Source organism: Anopheles maculipalpis, chromosome 3RL, assembly GCF_943734695.1.
Source record: "Anopheles maculipalpis chromosome 3RL, idAnoMacuDA_375_x, whole genome shotgun sequence".
NCBI classification, from domain to species: domain Eukaryota; kingdom Metazoa; phylum Arthropoda; class Insecta; order Diptera; family Culicidae; genus Anopheles; species Anopheles maculipalpis.
Window position 1 is genome coordinate 26,540,689 of NC_064872.1, and position 26,203 is coordinate 26,566,891.

The following is a 26,203-nucleotide window of genomic DNA, read 5'->3' on the forward strand; positions in this document are numbered from 1 at the left end:
AATACATTTTAAACAGACAAACAATGGGAAAATAGAAGCACAACACAACACATTCGGACAGCAACAATTTAAACGAACGTAAACTTTCAAATGGACAAGGAAAACAAAACACTTCCGTGGAGAACAGACGGGGTGTGGTACGCTTGTCTTTCTACAATGATTTTCCACTGTCATTCTTGTGTGGAAAGAGAGTGTTGATCAAAATTCAAAAGTTAAAAACCATCAACTGGCCTCTCTCGGTCGACCCGAGAGCAAAACCCGCTGAATCTTATGATGCGTGTGTTTCTTTATAGTTTGTTTGTTAACGTCTTTGTAAAATTGTGGTTTCCTTTTTGCTTATTTTGTAATTGTTTTCTCCTATCTTCTCATATCGGCAAAGGAAGCAATAATAATTTTCGATTTTGTGTTTTCATTTCTGGTTTTGTTCTGGTGGCTGGTTTAGAAAAAAAGCTATCCATAATACACAAAACAATCACTAAAATTCCTTCTTAGTTTGTATAAAATTTTTATTCGTGTACCAACAACGAAATCACTTACACAAGCTCTAACCACGTCGAGGAGAGGTTCAAAGGCACAACCTCACCGCGGGGGCGGTGTTTCTCGTGTGGTTCGCACGAAAAATTGCGTCCCCATTTGCTCTGCTGTACGCGCGCCTTAATCCCGTTGACCAGTTTGGAGACGAACTGTGTTTAAACCATTTTTAAGAGACAGCTTTATACAACGTGTTTTTCTTTCTTTTTTCTTCTTATTTTCTTCCACCCCGTTTAACCGCTCTTTTTCCATGTGTGCGCCCTCCCATACGTCAATCACATCAACAACGAACATCGAATATCGGATGACCAAATTCGAACGAAAAAACAAACTGAATGATGAAAATGTTTTTCCTTATCCATGGGAAATTCTGCGTGTGGCTGTAACATCTCAACGTCGGTGTGTGGTATCGTTGTTGTGTGTCGTCTACGAATATTATGTGGCTGCGTTTTAAAAATGATTCACACACTCCCACACACATGAATCCCTCAACATAAACATGCTCGCCCCGCCCCACACTATGTCCCTTCCCTTTTAACCTTCATCCTTTCCCCCTTGTTGCATCGAATGGCGGCGGGAAAACACGTGTTCACGTGTAACATCGAAGATGGCACACGGGAGAGACTCCGTACCATTGCACGTACTGCGAGAAAAAGTTCGCCCGCAAAGAGCACCTTACTAATCACGTCAGGTGAGAGTCCCGGACACATACATTCCACATCCACACATACAACACACCTACACACCTATACATACAAAAGAAGGACAGAAGAACAGAATGTTGCGTGGGGAACAACCCACCAGGAAGAATGGGTTGTGTCCCTCCTGCGTATTATGACGTTTGCTTGTTTGTTTGTTTGTTGTTCACAATGATAAGACGAAATGCAAATGGAGCTGCTCATCTCAAGCTGCTCCTCACACAACCGATTTTCCATCTCCACCCCCCCCCCCCCCCTCGCCCCCTTCACACATGACTCCATCACCAGCACCAACCACCCTGTGCTTTCTCGGAAAAAGCCGAGACGACGAGACAGAAGAGAAGAAATCGCGCGTTTGGGCGCAAAAGCAACGAACAATGAAAATTATGTCCCTCCCAAAAGTTACCATTTTTTCACCTATCCGCATCCCCCCACCCCCCCCTTTTTTGGCGGTCATTTACTGCTTCTGTGAATAGTGGAACGAAAGGCTAGTAAAAGGATGTCGGAATGTCGCATGTTCGGGGGTCCTCGAGTAGCTTAGCTGCGTTTTAATATTCATTCAAGCAGGAAAGCATGGCGTGTGGGTCCTGTTCGAAACTATCTTTCGGTTGTCATTGGATTTTTGTTGGGAAGAAATCGCTTTTCCGGCTATTGAAATTTATTGAGAAGAATATTCTCATTGCTCATTTTCTAAGGAAGAATTAGAAAAATGAAAAAATATTCCTCTATTTTATTGTCCATTATCTGCTATGATTTATTCCTCATTTATATGTTTATCTATGTTTTTGGTTTTATTTTTAGTCCCGTTACTTAAGCCTTCTGTTAATTTCTTTTTCATTTACTTTGATTTTGTTTAGTTGAATTTATGTCGGGAATATTTTACATTTTTTTTTATTATTTTAATTGATGTTTTTCGTTTGTAACAGTCGGTTTTCAATTTTAAACTGATTACGGTTTCATTATAAGTTTTAATGCATTTTTGATCGTTTTTTTTTAATTCAAAAAGCGTAAGAAGTTAAAATGGTGTCTGACATATTTTTGGTAGTAGGAAAAACCATTTATTGCTACAATTTCCATGACATCCGAGAGATGTGTTGAACAGCCTCTTTCTTGTGTCGTGTCCGTGTCTCATTTCTTTCCACTTTATCCTCGCATCCCTTCTCAACCCTCCCATCCCCCGGTCCCTTCTCCCCTCCTCGACTCGCCCGTCTCAAGCTCTTCCCCATCGCAGTCTTTCTTTCTCTCTATCAATGATCTTTCTCTTCTACAGATTGCACACAGGAGAGACCCCTTATCAATGCACATATTGTGAAAAGAAATTCAGTAGAAGAGAGCGTTTAACGATTCACACAAGGTGAGCGTTTTGCATTTGATTTAAGTTTTATTTGACCTTGCACCCAAAACAAACAAAAAACAACAACAACGACAACAACAACAAAAACCAAACTGAGAAGATAAGCAATAAGTGAAAAAGCAACAAAGGGGGAAAAAATGACCAAAACTACAACCAAACATTAATAAACGAACATGAAACGGTAAAGGACGATTTTTCGAATGTAGGCAACATGCGTGTTACAATCTCTCTATTGTTTGGTGAAGAAAAGAACCACACAACGTGTTCTTTGTGTTGTGTTCTATTTTTGAATTTTCTTTTTTTAAAACCTTCCCGCCCCCTGGTGTTGTAATCGAGCCTTCTTCTCTATTATAAGCGTGTGTGTGTGTGTTTACTGTACGCACACTGGACTCGTCCTTACACAAGAAAGACTCACCATAAAACCAAGGCGAACCTCTCTTCCCCGAATGTAAATCGTTTAGATTGAGAGCCGTAGCAGACACGCTGTTGCAAATGTTTTTTTTTTATTTATTGTTTAGAGTTTTGTTTTTGCTACGAAAAAGGGACAAATCTGTGGGACAAAATGTGTAGAAGAGAGAGAATATGCTAGGGGGTGGGGTAGGAGGGCATGGAAGGAGGACGAGATCTCATTTGTGCTCTTTTCGCTGTGCTGTTGTTGTGTACCGCTATTACTACTATTGCTAGAATTGTTGTCACATTGCGGCGCATAAGGCAAACGCATATATGCATTGTTCGCTGTGGTTATGAAGGAGCGAAGAGACCTTGACTTTGAGACCAGCTCCTGTATATTGGTTTGCCGGTTTTGCTTCCCCCACAGAGGGGTTGGCTGTCGCTTATGGGTGCTGCTTAGGGTTGATAAGCTATTGAAGCAAGCAAACTTCTAAACTTTCAGGGTTTGTCTATGCAGTTTTTCGTTGTTGAGAGACCTCTGTTGAAGCAACTGCAAACAAGTACGATAAAAACAAAATTTCAATCAAATTAAAATTTTTATAGCGCCACTTCATCAGAGCTTACGTTTTATGTTAGTAATGTTAGCGTTTTTATTGGTTCTATGATTATTTTTTTTACGCAAAAGAATTATGTTTTTTTGTTTTAAAATTCAGTTTATAGATTTTATTTCATATCTTGCTGATATGACTGCTTTTACTTCGAAGAACAACGATCATGTTTTCTTCCATTGCCATAATACAGGGATATATTGCCCTACCACGTTAGCAGCAACTCCAAACAGCAAAAATGTTTAGAAATCAAGTTTAAAGTATAGGAAAATCAGAACGAAAGACTCTTCCACCACTAACCCACCAGTAAACAACCAAAACCAAAAGAAGAAAAAAAAAAGAAGTTAAAATAAGAAGAGCAAAAACTAGAAGAAAACAAAACGCCAAAAACAACAACCAAACAACAACTCATAATTCTTCCTGTTTTTACATCTATAAGTCAAACATTGTTTTAATGCCAACCGTTTTTTTCTCTCTCTCTCTTCTCTCTCTCTTTTTCTTCTGTTAAACAACAACAAAAAAATCACTGTTTTTCTTCATTTTCCAAACCAAACAGAATCCATACCGGAGAGACTCCGTACGCATGCACATATTGTGATAAAAAATTTAGCCGCAAAGAACGATTAACGTATCACATAAGGTGAGCGCCTGTTCCATCAGTCTTATTTTTTTTTCTCCCCCTCTCTCTCTCTCTCTGTCTATCCCCCCATATCCACCACAAACACCACAAATACTCCCGCTCACTCTTATACCAAAACATATATACAGAACCATTCCTCTTAAATTTTATTCATTATTTTAAAGAAAACAAATATTCAAACAGCCTACAGCAGTCACACACATGTATGAGCTATGTTGTGGTGTATGCTCGTATGTGTACTGTTAGGTTTATTTCATTTTACTTAATTTTTATATGAAAATATTAAGTAACAAAATACACATAGTAAACATTATTACACATCACACAACACTCATCACAATTACACACGGATACCCACCTACACACATCTTCCCTTCACAATGTCCTTTTATATTTTAAACCATTTTTTTTTGTTTGTTTTGGAAGCAATTTGTTTCACAACTTTCTGTATGGGGAATATTAAATGAGAATAACAAAAGAGGATACAAAGTCTGCAGCATACAGCCATTTTGTACAGACAACTTTGTGAATAGTTCACTAAGCTAGTTGGAACATTTTTCTCTGCACAATTACTTTACAACTCTGTAAACGAACTTGAATTTGTGTTCCAATTTTGCCTCTTTGCGCTGCAGCATTTGTTTTAAAGCAGATTTAATTTTCTTTTCAAATTCCTCTCATGTTTTACATTCATTGCTTCATATCAACTTACTTATTTATGCACACTTGCCTCCCCCTAGTCCCGATCCACCATCACCCCAAGTGTGTTTCCTTTCCTTTTCCTTAAAAGTTTAATTTTGTCTTGCGCCGATATATTTATATGAAACATTGCCTACATTGTATCGATTATTTAATCACATACCGAAAATGAAATACCCGAATTTGCAGGACAATATTTTAACATTTCCCTCTGCGATACTATTGTTACCGGTATATTTATTATATATACAAACATATTACTCAAATTTGTCTAGCCATCTGACACACCGTGTTGTTGTTGAAAAAGCGTATGATTTTTTTGTTTTTATGTACAAAAAACCATTTTATTATTTTCTTTCTATGTTCTGTTGTTTGTTTTTGGGATAGTAACGATGTATTTATACGTGTGTGTTGTTTACTTTTCTCTTTCTTCTACGATCAAATTGCGCGATATTGGGGGCCGGTTGGCGACCGCACATTCTTTGCGTGTTGTTGCTGCCTTGCTCTAGTTCTAGTCCTTTAAGCGATTTTACCACAGGAAAATATGCTACGGATAGAAATGCTATCTCTTCGGAAGTTGAATTGAGCATTCTACAGTGCTTTATTTATTTAGAGTGTATATGAACAACGAATTAAACAAATTAAACAAGTATAGAACCTGAAACTGGGCAATACGTTTTTCAAACAATTAATTTACTTACTGTGTTTTAAGTGAGTGGGAGGGAAATAATGTCAAATATTCTACTCAAATTCCCATTAAATGCTTATCAATCCGTACTCCTTTATTATCCTATCGTACACAATATCAGTCTCATCAACAAATTGTAATCTTTCCATTTTATTTTATCATGAATGGTTAAAAGGCCTGCAAAATGCTTGACTGTACATGAAAGTTGAAAACCATTGCTTGTGTCTCATTGTTGATTCTTCTTCTACCCGCATATTTCTGTTCGTGACATGGGTTGCGTGATCAAAACCACATTCGATTTCAATATCCAGATTACACACCGGAGAAACTCCCTATCAGTGCACGTATTGCGAGAAGAAATTCACTCGCAAAGAGCACCTTACAAATCACGTCAGGTGAGAATCATCGAACTGTTTACTGTTACTATTTTGTTACCGAATTAATAGAACAATACGTGATGTCAATAATTTTAAGTGCTGCCTTTCTTGTTTCTTTGTTTGGGCGAGCCATTACTTAGTTTAAAATTTGAACTCGAAACAAGTGGAATGTTGACAGAAACATTCGAAATTGCTTCATCAATATGTTATTAGTACAGCTTCTCATTAACAAGAAGCACAGCATCACATACCGGCAAGAATTTAATTCTCCTTTTGTGCAATTGACATCTTAGCGTTTGTTTTATTTCTTCAACGAATGGTGTAATTTTTTTTTGTGAAAATACGTTATCAAATCGTCTTAAATTTTTATGTTTTTGTTTTTATTGTTCTTCTTCGAATATATGATCGTGGGCTCACAAAAAATAACCTCGAAAAATCAGATTGCACACCGGAGAAACTCCCTATCCGTGTACGTACTGTGAAAAGAAGTTCACACGCAAAGAGCATCTTACCAATCATGTCAGGTGAGAGAACCGTTTTCCTCCTATGGGATGAATAAATCGGGGAGGAGTGAATCGAAAATAGGCGCCCAAGACACTGGTATATCCCCATTTTGTTTCCGGGAAAGCGATAATGTTTGTTTATTATAATTTTCGCACAGTTGCTGCGTTTTTCCCAGCTCAAACTGAATATTCTTTGTGATGAATTCTACCGTAATGAATTTTAGTGTTCATGAATATTATTGTATAAATGAATTTTACCATGAATGATCGTTACCGTAAATAAATATTCAGAAAAAGTGATACAAATTGTGTCCAATTTAAACATTTTAATGCATTGTCTGTCCATCCCGGGACATAAAATGGTGTGGCATATTAGTGGTGTATGGTCATCCTTTTTTCGATGAACTCGCCAAGAAAGAAGCCTTTTTCTATAAGGCTTGATAACGAAAACAAAAGTTTATGAACCGGTTACTTATACATAATTTTCCTCTCTTTTTCTCTTTTTTTATGTTTTTTTCCCCACTCTCTCTGTTACATCAAAAATCAACGCTTACATAAAAAAAAAACTCGTCGATCTTCGTGCGATCCTAACAAACATAAAACACCTCCTTGATACAAACTTCCGTTCCTCGTCGTTCCGTGTTTTTCGCGCCAATCCCGCCTTCCCTTCCGCTGTTTCCTGTTTTATTTTCATTTTTGTTTCTGGACAGATTGCACACCGGCGAGACCCCGTATCAGTGCACCTATTGTGACAAGAAATTCACGCGTAAAGAGCATTTGACTAATCATACAAGGTGAGCGTCGTTCGTGTCGCGTTTGTTTTGTAAACGAGTCGCTTTTCCGCAATCAGTCTGAGAAAGTGATTTAAAAAAAAAAACAAACCTCCCTTTTTTAATGTTTATAAAAGTCACACTACTCCCAGATTATCCTCACCCGAATTCATATTAATGAACCTGTTTAAGGAACTGATTAGCGGTCTATTGTAATTTTGTCGAAAAATTTGTTTGCTTAGTTTAGTGGATCGATTTAAAGCGATCAATTTGGTTCGAAAAATGGATATTTAATGTAGAATTTTTTTCTTGTTCTTGTAAAATATAATAATTAATTATTTGTTATCAATTGTTCCATATTTGTGACACGAAATTGGTCGTTTTATTTCGGCAAAAATAATATTATGGCATTAGAGGCATATTAATTTCAACTAACAAATATTTTTGGCAGTTTTTGAAGGCAACGTGTTAAATTTGGAATCGTTTTGTTTTGTAGTAAACGGGATAAATCTTAGTGTCACTTTCCTTTGTTTTGTTGTTTCCTTTTTCCTTACTAAAATTATTACCCACGCATACCATCCCATCCTGTCCCCCATCACCAGTGGATCCTTTTTCCTTGCCCGAAAGGATTCCTCGCTAGAGAGCAAGGAAGCAGTAATCGAGCTAATCAATAGAGCCTAACATCATTCATTTACAAACTCCCACCGGCAACCGGCAAGTGCAACGACAATGAAAAAAGAAAATCATAAAAAGTTTTACTTCTACCGAGCGAGAACAATTCCATCCTTTATTTTGCTCCTAAACTGTTGATGAATAATGTGTACAGCAAATTTGCGTGTGATGCTCTGTGTGACGGTTTACTTTGGAAGGGGGTGTTTGGTCAACTTTTACTGTTTCTCATATATCCTACCGTTTTACCGACAGATTGCACACCGGAGAAACTCCTTATCATTGCACCTATTGCGAGAAGAAATTTATGCGCAAAGAACATTTAAAGAACCATATCAGGTGAGAGGGGGTTTTTGTTGTTGTTTGGTGCGCTGCGCGAGCTATATCCAAACACACACGCACATACACAAGCACATCCACACACAAATCTACTCCACAAACTAGTTTTACTCGTTCTTTTACTATCATTAGAAGGGTTTTCCTATCTTTTATATTTTTGTACTCTATCTTTTGTGCTCAAACACTCCAATAACAACTCATGTTTGTTTTTGTGACAGTTGCTCCTGCTCTGTTTTACTAGTGTTTCATACTATTCAAGCTCTTTCCTTTGTGTTGGGTTCTTTCTTTCACTTTCATTTAAATTTCGTTTCCACTCTCTCTCTCTTAACAAGAGTTAAATATTTTACAAATTTCTCTGGGAGTTCATCTTATCATCGGGAGATGTTGTTGTTTATCATCATGCCTCCATCGCATATCCTTCCATGAACAGAGTTTGTTAGTTGTTAGTCCATGTTTAGACTCCCCCATGTTATAGAAAGGCACCCTTTCAGATGCCCTTTCCACTACTGCTGATTGTGTTGTGTCTGGTCTAGCTCTACTGTTATCGTTTAGCAACTGTTGACTACTGTTAGTTTTTGTGATTTTTCCTTTTTTACCTTGTGTTATAGTAGAAGTGCTCGTGCGCCACACACTTACACCTCACTCTCAACCTTTATCGCTGCTTGTTGTACCGTATTTGTGCAATCGTGTTGTTCATCATCCTTAGTGCATAATTATTCCTCGCTCATTTCCCCAATTTTTTAATTACCCGGGAAGAAAGTTGAACAAAAATTAAACAAAATTTTCATATGTTTTGTTATTGATCGTTTGTTGTGTCAGACAAAATTATTTCTCAAAAAGCTTATAGTGCTTTAATGTGATTGGACGATTGATTTAAAAATTATATTTTGGGAGAACAAAAACAAATACGATAATAACAATTCATATCGGTAGCATTCGCCTGTTAATTGTGTACCAGCCTCATCTAAAACAAATTATGTATGTCACACTTTGTTTGGGGAGGTCTCATCATCAAGCATGAATCGTTGTTACCTAAATTCTCCTTCCTTTCCTAATATCTAACGCCTGCCGCCACTTCACTAGTGTTTAGGTAGTGTGTTTGGGTCGGATATAATCATTACTCCATTACGCGTGCCATGCTTTACTAGATCATCATCATTTTACTGTCATCTGTCAAAAGCCAAACCCCGTTGTTCACACTCTACTAGGCCAATTGGGAAAAATATGTCCGTTTGATGGGAAAAAAAATTGTGTTAGGGACACTTTTTTGGAATTCATTTGATGCAAAATTAATGTATTTGGTAGCAAGCGAAACGCTTCACTACCAACATTTTCAAAATTTAAAAACATTCAAAAGAAAAAAAAAAGCGAGTGTGACCAAAAGAGGTCAATAGTAAAATACTTCTCACACCTTCCACCATTTTCGTGGCTGGGAAGGAGGAAGCGATCGTAGAAGATTTTTATCATTTATTTTTTCATCTTGCTGCTGCATCCTTTACGTTTAGTTTCCTTCAATTATTCCCGTAGGTCCTGTACATTACCATTTATCATGTTTCTTTTTTTTACTATTAGTTCATATTATTTACTCTTTTGTTGCTTTTTTTTTGTAGCGTGAACAAGCATGTCCTTTTTAACATAAACTCATCAACTTCATAAGCCAGTGTGTCTCGTTCCCGTTTGTAAGAATGTCCGTGTAACACGTGTTGAGCTTTTTTTGTTAGTAATAGTTCATACTACTCAACAACAAATAACAACTACTCATTTTGTTAGAGTTATTTCATCAAACCCATGTCCCCTTGTGCCATAAAGAAGTTACGATCGTTGTAAATGATCCGTATTTGCACTGCCGTAACCTTTCATGCCATTTATCGTTGTGTTGTTTCATCATCCGTTCATCGAATTTTTGAGGGCTTTCCATTGGAGTGCGCGATAAAATGAGGGAAATAACGTACGAATAGAGTGTTGAAGATGGGGCACTTCCCTGCATCATTCTTTATCATCTCTACGTTGTTATTTGTTGCATTTTATTCATTGGGCTAGTGAATCCAATCAGTTTTTGCGGCTCTCCTTTAGCTTTTTATAATTTGGTGTTTCGCACAGTTGTATGTTCGCGAGGGTTTTTTTTTTAATGTTATTTTAGTACATTTGCTTCAATGTTTAACAAACCCCAACGATTCCATGCATTTTTTTCCTTACATCTGACCGAACTTCTCTATATCGAACTATTATTCATCGTCATATTCTTGGCAGATTGCATACCGGAGAAACTCCGTACCAATGTACGTACTGCCAGAAGAAATTCACGCGAAAAGAGCATTTAACGAACCACACCAGGTGAGGAAAAAAAAAGCAAAAAGCAAACGAAAAAAAAAAGCCATAAAGAGTGAACAAAAAAAAAAGAAAACATACACCAAACGAAAAAAATAATACTTTCAATCAAAAAAGAAATATCGATTAACGCAAGAATAGAACGAAAGAGCACTTTTGTTTAGTTAAATGTTGTTTCTTTACTGGTTTTGTTATGTCATGTAAGAGACTGTTTTTATTTTCGCGTGCTTTTGCTGAAAACGACAAGAGATTTTCCATAGTTTTTTTGTTACTGTGAATGGGTGTTGTGTTCTCTCCATCGTTTACAAGTGCGCGCGTGTACTAGTGAATGAAGTTAATGAATTTTAAAATATTTATCTGTACTCTTTCTTCCACTTTTATCTTCACTTTATCATCACTACTATCTCCACGGAACTCTACGTACTTGTGTATAAAAAAAAAAACTATTAAAAATACGCACCCACACTACACTACTGTCGAATGATCGTGTACATACACAAAAAAACTACCCCCGGTAGATTGCATACGGGAGAAACACCTTACCAGTGTTCTTACTGTCAGAAGAAGTTCACCCGCAAAGAACATCTCACGAATCACGTCAGGTGAGAATCGTTTCACCCATAACATCCCACCCTTCAATAACCCGTATCACAACAAGAAGAACCCACTTAATTTGCTCTAGCGCGGACGCGCATATGGTGTGCAAAATCGTGCGATTGAGCGAATGTTGATCTCTACCATCCGTGTTGATGTTCATCCTTCGTGCTTCGTACTATATCGACGAAAGGAGGTGTTTAGTACCTGTGTGTCGTTGTTGATGCTATTGTTCAAGGCGAAAGAAAACACTGGGCAACGTATTGAACGTCTCTCTTTGGAAGATTCGCGAGGAGCTTTTTCGAAGGTGGTTTAAAATAGGTCCTTGTGAAGTTCTTCTGTTTGAGGACAACTCTATGCTAAGAATATTTATGGGGAAGGGCTTGCGGGCGATATTTTATAATCTAACTCGGCTAAAAGCACCTGAATCTGACTCCATTTGGAGATGTTTGGTACGCACGATAGTGTCCTTCTCTTGAATCGTGCTGATGCACCGAGCACACCTCCTTTCGTCCTTATCGTCAAAAGAAGAATACTAAAAAAAATTATCATAAACATCGCTTGTCTCTTTGAAGTCCTTTGAAGTCTCTGCAGCATCTAATGATCTTTTTTTTTCTTTTCTTTCTCTCTACCTTCGATGTGTTTCTCCTTGATTACACTTCGAACAATCACGTCACATATTGATCGTAACCGTTGTGTTCAATGCAATGTCCTAATCGTGTGATCATCTATTATTTGTTGGATGTTTTCACCGATCCTCCCACATTTGTGCGTGATGTACGGGAACGATCGCGATCATACAATTCAATCCTGACGACTCTACTACTCTAATCGAACATCGTGATCCTCGCCTCCATCATCGATTGTGTGACCCGCCATTTTGTTTCCTTCCCTAAATTCCTTCCTGGCTCCTTCTTCTCCTATTCTTCTTTGAACAAATAACAAAACCAACCAACGTGTAGGCTGCACACCGGCGAGACTCCCTACACGTGTACCTACTGTCAGAAGAAGTTTACGCGTAAAGAGCATTTGACGAATCACGTCAGGTGAGGGACTATCTTTGTTTTTCTAAATAAATCTCATTACTTTGTTATCATATGTCTCTGTTACCACTACCACCACCGCCGCCCTCTACCACGCATACTATCACCAACTTCCTCAAATCCGTGTTCTGTGTTTTTTTTAAATTCTACTCTCATCAATCTGTTTTACGTGTGTGTATGTTACGTAGAAATCCCCCTCGTTCACATTCGTCCGTACACACAGAATTCTTACTCCTTTTTCCGTGAAAATCCTTCCTGTGGCAATCACGAAATGTTCAGGAAAATAAAGGTGAATTAATACGCACTGCGCGTCAATCTACAGTTCACGGGATTTGCGTAGCAAAATTAAACAAAATAATTAAATTTATATTGTTGTCCAATCATCTGATGTTGTTTTGTTACTGGGTTTCTCTTCTTCATTACCCTTCTGAAGCGTTATGTCTGCGCGCCCTTTTACTTGCCTCTTTTTGAATATTTTATATTCTCTGCCCATTGATATGGTTTTTATATTAGGCAAGAACCCTGGTTTAGAATGTTCTGTTTACTGTACAAATGCTTTTCTATGATCTTTTGTCCGAGTTATTTTTATTGTTTTTTTTTTAGTTTTCTTATTTTTAACGTTCTTCCTCCATCTTGTTTCTGTTTTTTTTTAATTCTCTGTGCAAACAATTTATTGGTCTCTTACTTTTGGAATGAAGTTATAATTTGCTTTTATTTACATTAGTTTTTTTTCTCATTATCTTAAAGATCATACGAGCTGACTACATAGAAATGGGTTCAATTTTCTTCTTAAAGCGCTGGTTTAAGTGCAAAGTAAAGGCTAACTCCCTCAAGAGTCTGTTAAGTCTTTGCCTAGGCATGCCTTAGACATCAAAAACCACTTGGCGGGAAACTTCAAGAAACTATCAACTAATTATTTCAACGCATCCGGTTGACAAACGAATGCACAAGGACTCTTCTCAGTGAAAACCCATCGCCTAATTCTTTCTCCTTTTTGATTGGATGGGAAAAGGTACTTGATGGTGTATGAGAACCGTACAATGCAATCTACCAAGTGGTGAAGTTTAAACGCAAAAAAACTTCCCTTAGCTCCCCCCTAAAGTCCCAACTTGGGAGACGAATACACACGATCATGGGACGCGTAGTTAGAGAGTGGATCCGGAACAACATAACAATCGATAGTAGCGTAAACGCAATTCCCTTCTCGGGTAGACCAAGTTGGTGCACAACCAAGTACAAGGAGTTACGGGTATACTACCATTTTTTAGCGTACCTTTTCGTAAAGATGTAGAGAAGTTGCATAAAAATTAACGTTACGCGGATTGATAGAGAAATGCATGGAAAAGTACAACGACGCAAACAGGAACGGTCACAGACAGCATCATTATTAGTCAGCTCTTGCTCAAAAGTCGAAGGATAATGGAAAGTATCCTCGCTTGCTTTTTGTTGTTCTTTATTTCGTATTTAAATTGTCATTTTTTGTTTTTGTTTTTTATTCGTGTCTTTGGTATCTCTTTTTTAAACAAAACAAAGTGTCAGATGGTTGGATAAAACAATATGATTTTCCTTGTACATTGTAATTGCTTTCCCCCACCCCTGTATGCCTCCACAACACGCTCTCCTTCTTCCCGATCATCCCAGTCCATCACATGCTCCTTATTACATTCCTAAAAGTATTTTTAGCAAATTAGAATTAAATTACATAAAACCTTAATCGATGAACAATAAGATCCCCGGTAAATGGTATTGATTGTGTTGCCGTAGTGTAGATGTGCCAAGTGTGTGTTTTTTTTTTAAATATTCTGATGACAGGCTGCCGCTGTCTTACCTGCACCCTGAGTAATTTAAATAATTTGTAGCGTAACATATCGCACATACAATCCAACGGTAGTTTCTTATCCAGTACAGAATGAACAGCATTTGTTTTGCCTTAGTGTTTTATATAAATATATTGTAAATATGATTTATTATGATAGTTTCTTGATTAGTTCCATGCTATTTTTTCACTTGATCCTTGTGTCCTTGTGATGGCGAAATAAATTATTATCAAACAAACCCTTTCCGGGGTCTTATTTTTCCTCGATCGAAAAACTATTCATTTATAGTTTTTTTTTTCACAATTTCATCCCTTGTTTGTAATTGTACTCTATAGTATAAAATCAAAATCACATTTTGTTGTGCATAAAATGCTAAATATTGTATTTTTCCTTCTTTTTTCCTCCCTCCGCACCGTCACTTCTTCTAATGAAATTTTTGAAATTGATAAAAATTTCGTAAAATTTGCCAACATAAACTGAATAAAACCAAACACCGAACATACACTGTCTCCTCACTCTGCCATCTCGAAAATCTGTCGTCCGTTTGTACGCGGGATCTTTCATCATCTGCCTCGTGTTATTTTTCGTGCCGCCTTTACTACCATGAAAATTATTTCTTCTACTACTACTACTGCTACTACCATCACTACTACTATTCTTCTTCTACTACTACTACTACTCTTCTATCACCACTATCCAACCACCATCACCAACAACCAGATTGCACACTGGCGAGACTCCCTTCCAGTGCACGTATTGCCAGAAGAAATTTACGCGAAAAGAACATTTGACCAACCATACCAGGTGAGGATGTTTACTTTTTCTATCAACCCCCCAACCACATCAATCACCCCCCCCCCCCCCCCCCCCCCCGTACTGTCGCTCCCAAGTACTAGTTTCGGTCCACTACTTTCAGCCCATCCTTACGCCGCTACACTAAGCTCTAACCTCATGCATATCCTCCTCATCGTGATTTTTTATTTGCGCCTTCTTTACATCTTCTCCTTCACTTATCATGCATCTAATGTGAAAATTCCTTAATTCTTTTAGAGAGTATCGCCCGCCTCAAACAGAACACATGCATCATTTCATGTTAAAAAATATTCGGCTAATAACTGAGCGTTACCCCATCTCCTGTTCCACTTACGCTTGATTTGCTCAACCCTCATTTCCCCATTGGAAAGTTTATGCTGCAGCGTGTACAGGCAACAACATTTGACGACTAATTGGATGCAACTAACTAGTTTGCGTACAGAACAATCTTTCCTACCCCTACTAGCCATAACATCCCGCCCTAATCAGTGATTTTGATCACACCCTCCCGTGTTTCTAGCTCTTGCTAGCGTTTGTAATTGGTAAATCAGCAGCAGGCATTGTAATTAAAGTGTAAAATAATATACTATTACTTAACTCCTAATCTACTACCTTAAGATCTGTAATTAAAAGATATTTTGTTGTGTAATTTTATCTAGACATCTGTTTTGTTAAAAAATAGTGTATAAATGAACAGCAGTAGTGGTGATTTTTTTGTAACCAGCAGTTTTAGTCTGAAGACCTCCCTTATTGGAAGGATATTCCTCTTTTAATCTTTTTACGTTAACGATCCTCTACCGTGATATATACTAAAAGTCAAGAGCTGTATGTCAAATACTCTTTCCACAGTTTTATTTTTGTTTGAGTACACGATCGATTCCCCATACACATAATGACACTTCACAATACACTCAACAGTCGGAACTATCCTGCTTTGCAGTACAAAAAATACAAAACAGCAAAAAGATCGCAACAACAGATAGTGCTTACGTTATGCCTATACAATCCTTCAAAGAAAATCCTACTAAAATTATTAAATTCTTGTGACGAGTGCCATGAAAGCAAAAAAGAAGGCTTTTTGATTTTCATCAAAAAAGAAGGAAAATAAACAACAACAATATCCCGCGGTTCAATCTTCTCCTCGGTATTACTTATGTTTAGCTGTGCGCTGTTGTTGCATTGTTGACGTTGCCGCCATAAAATAAATAAATTAGTTACTAGTGAACACACATTAGCGTTACTAACATACTGTACCCTCTTATTGTTTGATTGTTTTATAGTAGTCATTTTGATATCCTTATCCATTCATTCATTCATTCATTGATTCCATCGGTTCATTTCTCACCTGTCATCGTAATATTCATGTTGATCGACCTCATCTCCTGATCGTGCAAATAAAGCATACACACACGTACATCTATCTCTCTTTCTCTCTGTCTTTAATGCTTTTTCTTGCTCTTTCGGTTCCTTTCGTCTTTCATCTCCATCTCGTCCATTTGCTGTGCCCGGACGTGTGTCCTGTGTTTTATCTTCTGTTATGGTTTTTTTTTTCTTCTTCCCCCCAACTAACCAATTTCTACTCAACAGATTACACACCGGTGAGACTCCGTATCATTGCACCTATTGCGAGAAGAAGTTCATGCGAAAAGAACACCTTACGAATCATATCAGGTGAGAGCGATAATGTGTTTTGACACTCTGACAGCGGACAACAGGGCGTGTGTGTTGGTTGTTTATTTCCACCTCCTGTTACATTATTACTCCTGTTCGTTGTTTGTGGAACTCCCCTTTTACTCACCTTCACTTACTCTTATCACTACTACTGCGCCTTTTTTTTTAAGTATCATATCCTCGATAGTTACTTTTCTTGATTTTTATTGATTATTACTACTACTGCTGCTATCATCATCGCTACTAGTTTAGGTCTTGCGCTGTTTATTTTGTTCTTGTTTCATTGTTTTCCCTTTTCCTACGTCATCTTTCCTTGCTCTCCTTTGACAAATTAACCACCTGTCTTAGTTTGGTATGTATTTTGTGTATATTTTATGTTTAAAACGTATGTACATTATTCGAAATGGTTGCAGGGTAGGTTACCGTATATTATGGAAATATTTTTAGATTTTTTATATACTTTCTTATAAAAGGGTGAACTGTTTTTGTATTTTTGAACTAATGAGAGTTTTGCTACGTTTCTTCTCGAGAATTATTGAATATTTTAAAGCTTTATTTTACTAATACGTAGCATACAATTTGAAGTAATATTGTTAAGCAAACTACCAAATACTAACACAATGTACCATCAGTTTTCCTTTTCCCTACCCGGTGTGTGTCCCATTACGATCCTCTCCGAAATAAATAAACAAACAAACAAAACATATCTACAGATACACCAAATCATTCAAATTAAATGCTACACAAGTTTACAACTAAAAAAAAAAAAATGTGCCCGCACAGCGAGCCAATTTCATACCAGCAGCGCGTGTTGCTTGCTATATGCGCTATCGATCTTTTTCGTTTGCTGTTAATCAATCAGCCGCCGAGATGGTCAATCAATCATATTTTTGATCGTTTGGAAATGAAGTAATTTACCAAACAAGACAAACGGTTTCGAGCGAAAAAGAAGGAAAAGGAGTGTGAGGAGAAGATGCAGATGGGAAAAGGGATTGGTTTGATTTTATCACTGCTCCATGAATTATTTATTGATTTTATTATTTTAGTTTCTGTTTTTTTTCTAAATAGTTTTTCTTAAAGCTGGAGAGACCCTTTAACATTCATTTAGTTTATTTTCATAGAGCTCAATTGTTGTATTTCATATTTTATTTCCTTACATTTCCTTCCTTCATATCCCGTTAAATCGTTATGTTTTCTCTTTCTTTATAAAATTTGTTGTGTTTCTCTGTGACAATATTTTTGTAGTGCTTTTTCGTCTCTAATTCTCTTGTTTGTTTGCTCATGCTTGCAAATAAAATATTCATTTCACCTCCAAATTTTCATGTCACACCCTTTTTTATTTTATTTTGTATTATCCATTCCTTTCCTTCATTTCCATTTTATATTATTACTCACTTTATTTACACATTTGTTCCCCTTCCCCTTTGTCTCTAACGATTCGCGTTCCCAAACTTTTACTGATTGTGTTTTTTTTCTTTCTTTTTTGTTTTCTCTTCTGTCTCGTCTTTTGTCTTTCTTATTCTCTGTCTCTCTCTCTCTCTGTCTCTCTATTATTTGTATGTATCTATTCCTTCAAACAGATTGCACACCGGAGAAACTCCCTATCAGTGCACGTATTGCGGGAAGAAATTCACCCGAAAAGAGCATTTAACAAATCATGTCAGGTGAGGGAATAAAAAAAAAAAAAAAACAAAACAAAACAAAAACTCAAAATCTATAAAACTCCATTCCCCCACTTTTTAAGATTACTAACTACTTTATGAAACAATAGAAAATCAAACATCGAATCCCCAACAAACAATGTAAAACAAACTAAAAACCGTTTCGTTTAGTTGACAAGTTATAGAATGTTGTATTAGTTTTGGTTTTCTTTTCCATTTTTAATCTCATTTTCTCCTTACCAAAGTACTATTGTAGACTGTTTTAAAAAGGATATTAATCTCATCAGAGATGTCTTAGCTATGCTCCAAACATTTTTCCTATTTTTTTAAATATTCGATTTTACAACGTGCTCCACAGACTTTTATGTTTATTGCTAACAATTGTTGGCAAATAAAGTGCATATTATTAAACGCAACTTCTCCGACACCTGTAAAATTTCTTTGGGGTGTAGAAAAATACATTTATTTTTATTTTAATACATTATTTTTGATACTTTTTATATCAGAATTTACCAAATCAAAACCGATCATTGGAAATAGTATAAATTTAATGATATTTTTGTTGTTAGCGAAAAAAAAAGAACGGATTTTACCAGCCTCTCAAAGCCATTATCAAAGAACCAGCAAGCGATCTATGTATATGTGTGTGTGTGTGTTTTTGGGTTTTTTTTCTTTGTTAAATTTGTTGTTCTATCAACAGATTGCATACCGGAGAGTCTCCCTATCGGTGTTCGTACTGTAACAAGTCATTCACCAGAAAAGAGCACCTCAAGAATCACGTCAGGTGAGGGCCGGTTTTATTTCCATTCTGTCTCTTTTCTCTCTACCTCTTCTTCGCTCACACACTGTCTCTCCTTCTCTCTGTACCTCTTTCTCTCTGTTACCGTACTCCCTTCATCGTTCTCTTTATCTTGCCATTATCATACCCCTCGCAAACAACAAATCATAATTTCACTCCCTTTCATGCCCCACAACAAAGTACCTGAAGACAATCATTATTGTGTTTGTCTGTGTATCATTTACACAAATGACAGCTTTCATGTGCATCTTAATCTAACAAATGCATCTGGCTTTGTGTGTGTGTTTTGCTTTTTATGTTTCATATACATATTTCATGTGTTTTTTAAAATATTTCCTTTAACAATTGCTTCATTTTTTATAAAATTTTTAAGTTGTATTATTTTTACAAAGTGTCTCCACAATCCTCTCCTTCCATGCACATTGCAAATTCATGTGTCGGGAATTACAAAATCTTTTCTTGTTTGTTCAATAACACTAACGACAGTTCATTTATTTTTTAATATTTATATTTAAAATATTTTCCATTTATTTTCCTCTCATCAATTGTGTTTAATATTATTGAGAATGCTTTCTAAAAATGAGGAAACGAAAAATTATATATTTGTCACTCAAAACCACACACACACACACACACGCTTACCTCACGCGCCCAATTTACCAATGATTCTAATAAAATCATCGATCGAATTAGTTCCAATGAAAAGTGGGATGCGCGCTTGCGTACATTAAATCGAATGTTACGAACAATGTGTTGCTGCTGTTGTACATAGCAGAAGTGATTGGTGTTGGCGAGAACATGATAATGGCGATAATAGCAATAATGAAAGTAATGCTGGAAAATAATTTGTCCATTTTTCCCTTCCCCAATATTCTTATTACAAAGAGAGGGTAGGACAGCATAATCAACATGACACAGAGAGAGAGAGAGAGAGAAAGAGAGAGAAAGAGAGAGAAAGAGAGAGAGAGAAAGAGAGCATACAAGAGAGACAACCGCCACCCATGTCCATTTGCTGTCTTACTGCACACATAAAGTGCAAATTATGCATTCGTTCATTTTTCAATTCATCGTTTCTGTTTTTGTCCATTTTTTTTTTGTTCTGTACAAGTCCCCAAAAAATTGGATTTCCGTGTCCGATGGCAATTTCAGTATCGAATAACGAAATCTAATTAGATTACACTACATCATTAATGATATTGGCCGGTAGTGAAAATTAATTCAATCGATTATTTTCCGGACAGCAGTCGGCGGCGTGTGAGTGACGCCGCCTGTGTGGTGTGTAACGGGCGCGCACCGATCACGGTGTGCCTATAATGAGACGGCTTGTTTGTAGCCGTGTGTGCGGTTTGTAAACGCGGCAACCTCTGTGGACAATTATTTTAAATACATAATAATGTCCGGAAATGCTTTTTCGGAGCAATGTGTTTTAAAATATGGTAACAAAAAGTTTATGGAGAAATCGTTGTAGTTTGAGTACTGTTTTGTAGTTAAAGAAAATAATTTATTTCTTCGAGTATGTAAAAGTATCCTTATGTAAAACAGTTATTGAAATTCCCCATTTACCATATACCATATTTTCTCCCAACTAATCCTCCATTACCTTCACCTCATCATTATTCACAGTTTGAATGGTTTGATATTGATTTTGTGTATAATTATTGCTATTTTATTACCATTGCTGTAGAGATTCAATTTGAACCGCTTATCAGCTTCTATTTCCCCTTGTTAGGTATTGACGTTAATATTCCCATCATCCATTTTTCAGCTTAATTATTCATTCCCAAACTCCTTCCCTAGACTAGATTCCCCACACAAACAAATCAACCAACACCAACATTTTCAATCATACACAAAAATACACGTTGCATTTGCATCACCAAACAACATCAACATAAAACTGCATGCCCCAATTATAATTAAATAGAGGTTGACGTTTTGTTGGTGTCTAGAAGAATATTAACTAAGAAAAAACCAAACGTCAAGCCTTCTATGCAGTTACCTCATTGAAAACCCCTTTTTTATTACCATTTTGAGCAATAATATTTTACACGTACACTATTAACCATTTTATTCTTTTTTATTCTCTTCCAATTTTTCTTATGACTCTCGAAAAAAAAAAAATTCTCGAAACAGATTGCACACGGGCGATTCACCGCACAAATGTGAGTACTGCAACAAAACGTTCACGCGGAAGGAGCATCTCAACAATCACATGCGTCAGCACAGCGGAGACAATCCACACTGCTGCAATGTGTGCAACAAAACGTTCACCCGGAAGGAGCATTTGATCAATCACATGAGGTAAGAATTGTCGGCAAAAAATATGAAAAAGGACACACTATTTCGGTCCCAAATCCCGTACTTTATTTACTATTTTATCTTTTTATTTTACTTTTTAGCCGTTCGCACACGGGTGAGCGACCTTTCCAGTGTGACGAGTGTGGCAAATCGTTCCCACTCAAGGGTAATCTGCTGTTCCACCAGCGGAGCCACACCAAGGGCCAACCGATGGATCGACCGTTCCGGTGTGACATGTGCCCGAAGGATTTCATCTGTAAGGGCCATCTGGTGTCACACCAGCGGTCACACACGGGCGAGAAGAACCATCACTGCCCGCAGTGCAGCAAATCGTACGTCGAGCGGGGCAATATGTTGCGACACATGAAGAAAACGCACCCGGACGCGGTCATTCCGGTGCTACCGAAGTTGCCACACATCAAGGTGGAACCGAAGTCTACCGGTAAGTGAGCGAATGTAGGGTCGAACTTTTCATTAATACCGCAAAAAAATAACGCTCTGTAGTGTGTATATGCCACCCCACCCGCTGGGTAGTGGTGTAGTGGTAGTAAATGTTGCTTTAGCTTGTTGTGTTTTTTTTTCTGTTTTTTCTGGTTTTTGTCTGGTTTTGAAGCTTTAATACCAACCCAATCCTGCCATCGTTTTACATATTTTGTTGTTCGTTTTGTATGAGCTTTTTGTACAGACGATAGGACTCTTGGGCTAAACTATTCTTGTGCTAAAAAGATGCGAGTTAGTGAATAATCAAATTGTATTCAGTGATTTCTAAAATTGCCAAAGAAGAGAAGCCTGTCGTCTGTTTTAAAGCATATGTTTTTTTTTTAATATATTAGCACATGTGTATCTTATTCTGTGATTTGAGCGCATTTATTTAAATTAAACCAAACATCTTGTTGGATTTATTTTTTAAAACTAATCTCCTATCTCCTTCTCTTACAATTAATCGCGATATTGCCGAAATTAGTTCGCATGAATAACATGTTTTATAATTAAAATTTGTTTTTATTATGTCTTAGTTCCTTATTCTGCCGACTGTAGCGTCTCCATTTTTGCTTAGGATATACTTTTTTAACTTAATTTTGCATAGGTGTTGGGATGTGGAAGTGAAACGTTTTCACAATGATTCTCGCTAGTCCAGAAACGATGAACTAGATTTAACAAAAGATTAACAATTAAAAAGAGTTTGTTCACTAATATTAGTTGTTGGTTGTGGATACACAAAAGCATTGAAGGAACTATCTACTCACGTTTCACTGCCTTAATTCCGTCAAGTATTCTACTTTTCCTTAAGTTACTAGGAAAGTAGTAAAGAATTTTCTTTTCCATGCTGTAGTTAGCGCGCATTTTTGTTTTTTGACCACTCTTTGGTTAAAGCAAAAGAAACAACACACATACACACACTAATCGGTTTAATTATCGGTTTGTCCATTCGCGATATAATTAGCTATGAACGGCTGTTGTATCTGCAGTGAAATTACCTTCTTTTTTTTTGCGTGTTACAATACTCTTTACAATGTAGAGAATGCTTAGAGAGTTTAAGTTGTTTGGTAGTGTTTTTTCTTCCTTTATTTTGTGCGCCCTGTTTTCTCTCTCTCTCCTTCTCTTTTTTCTCACACAAATACACATGTTTGTGTGTCTATATTTTTTTCTATTTTTGATTGGTTTTTACTATTTAGTACTTTTAGCTCCTCAGTACAGTTGCGTTTTGATAGTACCTCTTTTCTTTGATTGATTTATGCGTGCTTTAGAAGTTGATTCTTTCTTGTTTTTTTTTCTTACTTACTACTCTTACCTATTTATTGAGTGTTTTTTTAATCGCACGTGCAAACGTGTTCAAAATTACTTTATTAAATTTCCAACTATAAAAAAAAAACAATCATAGCCCCATGTTTCGGTTGAATGTGAATTGAGATAATGCCCCAGCGCCCGCCCCTCCCGCGGACAGACAATGTGTCCCCCAGCATACATTGAAGTTTGGTTGTGTACTCTACTGCATTCGGGAGTCCGGAGCAATGCAGCAAACAAGCGCGAGAAAAACGCATAAACGGAGGGGCGGACAGATTCGATGGAAGAGTATTATTAGGAAGAAAGTCGAAAAGTTAAGAACAAATTAGAAAACAAAAATCCTTGGCCTTGAAAGAGTTGAAGTTGTTGAACCAAGATCACATGAGAGTAGCAAAAACATTTTGCAAAACACTACTACTACAACTTCACCACACACCAACTTTTCGGTCTCTTGTTCCCGGGTTCTCAAGCTTGTATTGTCATTGCTGTTCAATCCACCATCAACACACCACCCCTGTGCGCCAATGACAATCTGTAAAAATTTAGAACTCCCCCACCCAATCTCGTCTCCCAAATACGCCCCCCCCCCAAAGCCACATTTAAACAACACTACAAAGAATATAACCACATCAAAATTAGTACTCGCAAATATAAACACACACACACACACACAATCATTCGAAATTGTGAAAACTTGCTATTGAAGAGTATTGTGTTGATCTTTCTCCAACAAAATCAAAACCAAAATCCAAAAAAAAAACAATAGAAGAGGAGAAGGAGAAGAGGCTCAGTCGGCATGATAGCGATAACACAGAGAGGGAGATAATCCTTTTGATGATATATGTTTTTTCTTAATCCTTGCAACAAAACAAATCGTGAAATTCGTTTAGAGTTTTACCTGTTTTTCCCCCATAGTTATATACAAACACACGAGGAAAGCGCAACTGCATTTTTAAAAGTTTCTCTTTTACTATCACAACGCGTGTGATTTGAAAACAAAATTGTACAAAATGGTGTTTTTTTTACTGTCTTTGTACTGTGCGCTCGCAAAACATAATTTACTCATACACAAACACACACACACACACAGTTTAATGAAAAATAAGCATCCATTCACACATTTTGTGCATCCCCCTTACTGTATCGAGTTCTTCGTGTACATGTACAAAGTATTATTAACCTATAATGATGAACCGAGTTCTTGTCGTTCGAACGAACGATTAACGAACGAGGGATACACGCTGAACAAGCTAATAAAGTTGTTGATCATACGAGAGAAGAGCGCGATCGAAAACATGAGATTGCGATCGAGCGAAGGAAGAGATTGCGAAATTATTAAATTTAGTTAAAAACACTCTGCTTTCCTTGTTCAGGAATTGTTTTTTTTTGTCAATATAAATGGTTCGTTGTTTGTTGAAATGAAAAACACGATTTGGATAAAAGTATGCAAATTGCAATATCTTCCTATATCGGATACGATTGATCCTCTAATTCGCTTCTCGCTCTCATTCTCGATCATCAAAAAAGTACTGTTCACGCTACTATCTCTCTCTCTCTCGCTCTGTCTCTCTCTTTTTGTCTCTGTGTGTGTCTCTCTCTCTCTCTATATCTCTCTCTGTCTCTCTCGTTATGTCAACTCTCTCTCTCTCTCTATTTCCCAACTCAGTATCTCAGCCCGCGTCCGTGGTGACGTCGCCGGCTCAGGCCACGTCAACAATAACGTCGATTATCTCCAACAATACTCACCCATCGCAGCATCACCATCACATTCAACCGAAAATGGAACAGAAATCTCAGATACATCATCTTCCGCTTCCTCATCAGCATCCAGCTCACCAGCTGCACCACCACATCTCGGCGGGCCACCCGCCCCCACCGCCATCGATGCATCTGCCGCCGCCAAATCCGCAGTTGGCAGCGCTCGCCCTCCATCATCAGGTCCAGCAGCAGCATCAGCAGCAGCAGCAACAACAGCAGCAGCAACAGCCGCCGCAATCTTCGCCTTCAACGGTACGAACCCAGCCATCCCCTCGTACATCACATCCGCCGCCGCCGCATCCACAGCAGCAGCAACCGCAGCAGCAGCCGCCGCCGGAAAGCCACCAGCAACAGGGACCGGGCCCAGCTGGACCCCTTCCACCTCAGCACCATACGGTCCCGGTTACTATTATAACCCATGCTGGAAGCATTAATCCCGGCAACATGCCGGTAGTGGATGGTAGCGGCGTTGCCCCACCGAACGGTCGGGTCGGCACGATCCAGATGCATCATCTTGCGGCGGCCCAGCAGCAGGCGCCCGAAGAGCATTCGGTGGTTTATTGAAACAACGGCATCGGTGGCGGTAGTGTTGTCTCTACTGCTACTCCTCCTACAAGCAGCAGAGGAGCAGGCAGTAGAGGAGGAGCAACTGGCAATAATAAGCTATCATCCGGATCGGCGTCTCGCATCGGCAGTATAGAGCTAATAGTTCCAACAATTACCGCCAGAGGTGGTAGTAGTAGTAACAGTGCTACGGCTAATAGTGTCGTAAATCATGTGCCGCTACTCGAAACGCCAACTGTCGCCACCGAACCGCAACAACAGTATCAACATCCAATTGCTCTAATGCCTTTGCTGCAACAGCAGCAGCAGCAGCAGCAGCAGCAACAACATCTTGCGCAACAAGCATCGACACTACTGCAACCGCCGTCACAGCAGCAGCAGCTATTCAAGTCAGAACACAACAAAACACTAACCCAGCTGTAGTAGTAGTAGCAGTAGTGGTGGTGGAAGAAGAAGAACTAGTAATAGAAGTGGTAGCAATCGTTACAAAAGTGAACAGAATGGAAAAATAGCAGCTTGTTTTCTTTTTTTTTTACATACATATTTTTAACTGCGAGTTAGAGTACGTTTTCATTTTTTCTATACACATAGGGAATACAATTTTGTTACAGTAGTGTTTTTTGGCTACCTTAATGCTATGGTAGGAGACTGTACAGTGTGATGAAGAGATAAAAAAGAATAAATGCATTATTTACGATACGGTGTGCACGGATATGCGCATCCATCCTTTTCGAGATACACTCGAAATTTGGGTACGAAAACCAGTGAGTAGCAAGCTATTAGAATGGTTTGTGGTGCAACAAATTATT

General features: G+C 37.7%; 1 protein-coding gene across 50 annotated transcripts in view; it reads left to right on the forward strand.

Annotated features, from left to right (window-relative positions):
- Positions 1-26,203, forward strand: part of LOC126563926 (zinc finger protein 271) — a 53,170-nt gene that overhangs the window by 11,565 nt on the left and 15,402 nt on the right. For 23 of the 50 annotated variants that reach the window (XM_050220733.1, XM_050220741.1, XM_050220747.1 and 20 more), the window contains 17 exons: positions 1,139-1,222; positions 2,500-2,583; positions 4,138-4,221; positions 5,917-6,000; positions 6,423-6,506; positions 7,196-7,279; positions 8,180-8,263; positions 10,514-10,597; positions 11,110-11,193; positions 12,148-12,231; positions 14,766-14,849; positions 16,446-16,529; positions 18,110-18,193; positions 18,891-18,974; positions 21,123-21,290; positions 21,389-21,729; positions 24,739-25,416. In XM_050220733.1, the coding sequence (XP_050076690.1) occupies positions 1,139-1,222; positions 2,500-2,583; positions 4,138-4,221; positions 5,917-6,000; positions 6,423-6,506; positions 7,196-7,279; positions 8,180-8,263; positions 10,514-10,597; positions 11,110-11,193; positions 12,148-12,231; positions 14,766-14,849; positions 16,446-16,529; positions 18,110-18,193; positions 18,891-18,974; positions 21,123-21,290; positions 21,389-21,729; positions 24,739-25,394 (2,341 nt within the window). In that variant the 3' untranslated portion in view covers positions 25,395-25,416. Of the gene's footprint in view, positions 1-1,138; positions 1,223-2,499; positions 2,584-4,137; positions 4,222-5,916; positions 6,001-6,422; positions 6,507-7,195; positions 7,280-8,179; positions 8,264-10,513; positions 10,598-11,109; positions 11,194-12,147; positions 12,232-14,765; positions 14,850-16,445; positions 16,530-18,109; positions 18,194-18,890; positions 18,975-21,122; positions 21,291-21,388; positions 21,730-24,738; positions 25,440-26,203 lie in introns of those variants that run through there. The other 27 variants (XM_050220765.1, XM_050220775.1, XM_050220783.1 and 24 more) reach the window with 22 other exon arrangements.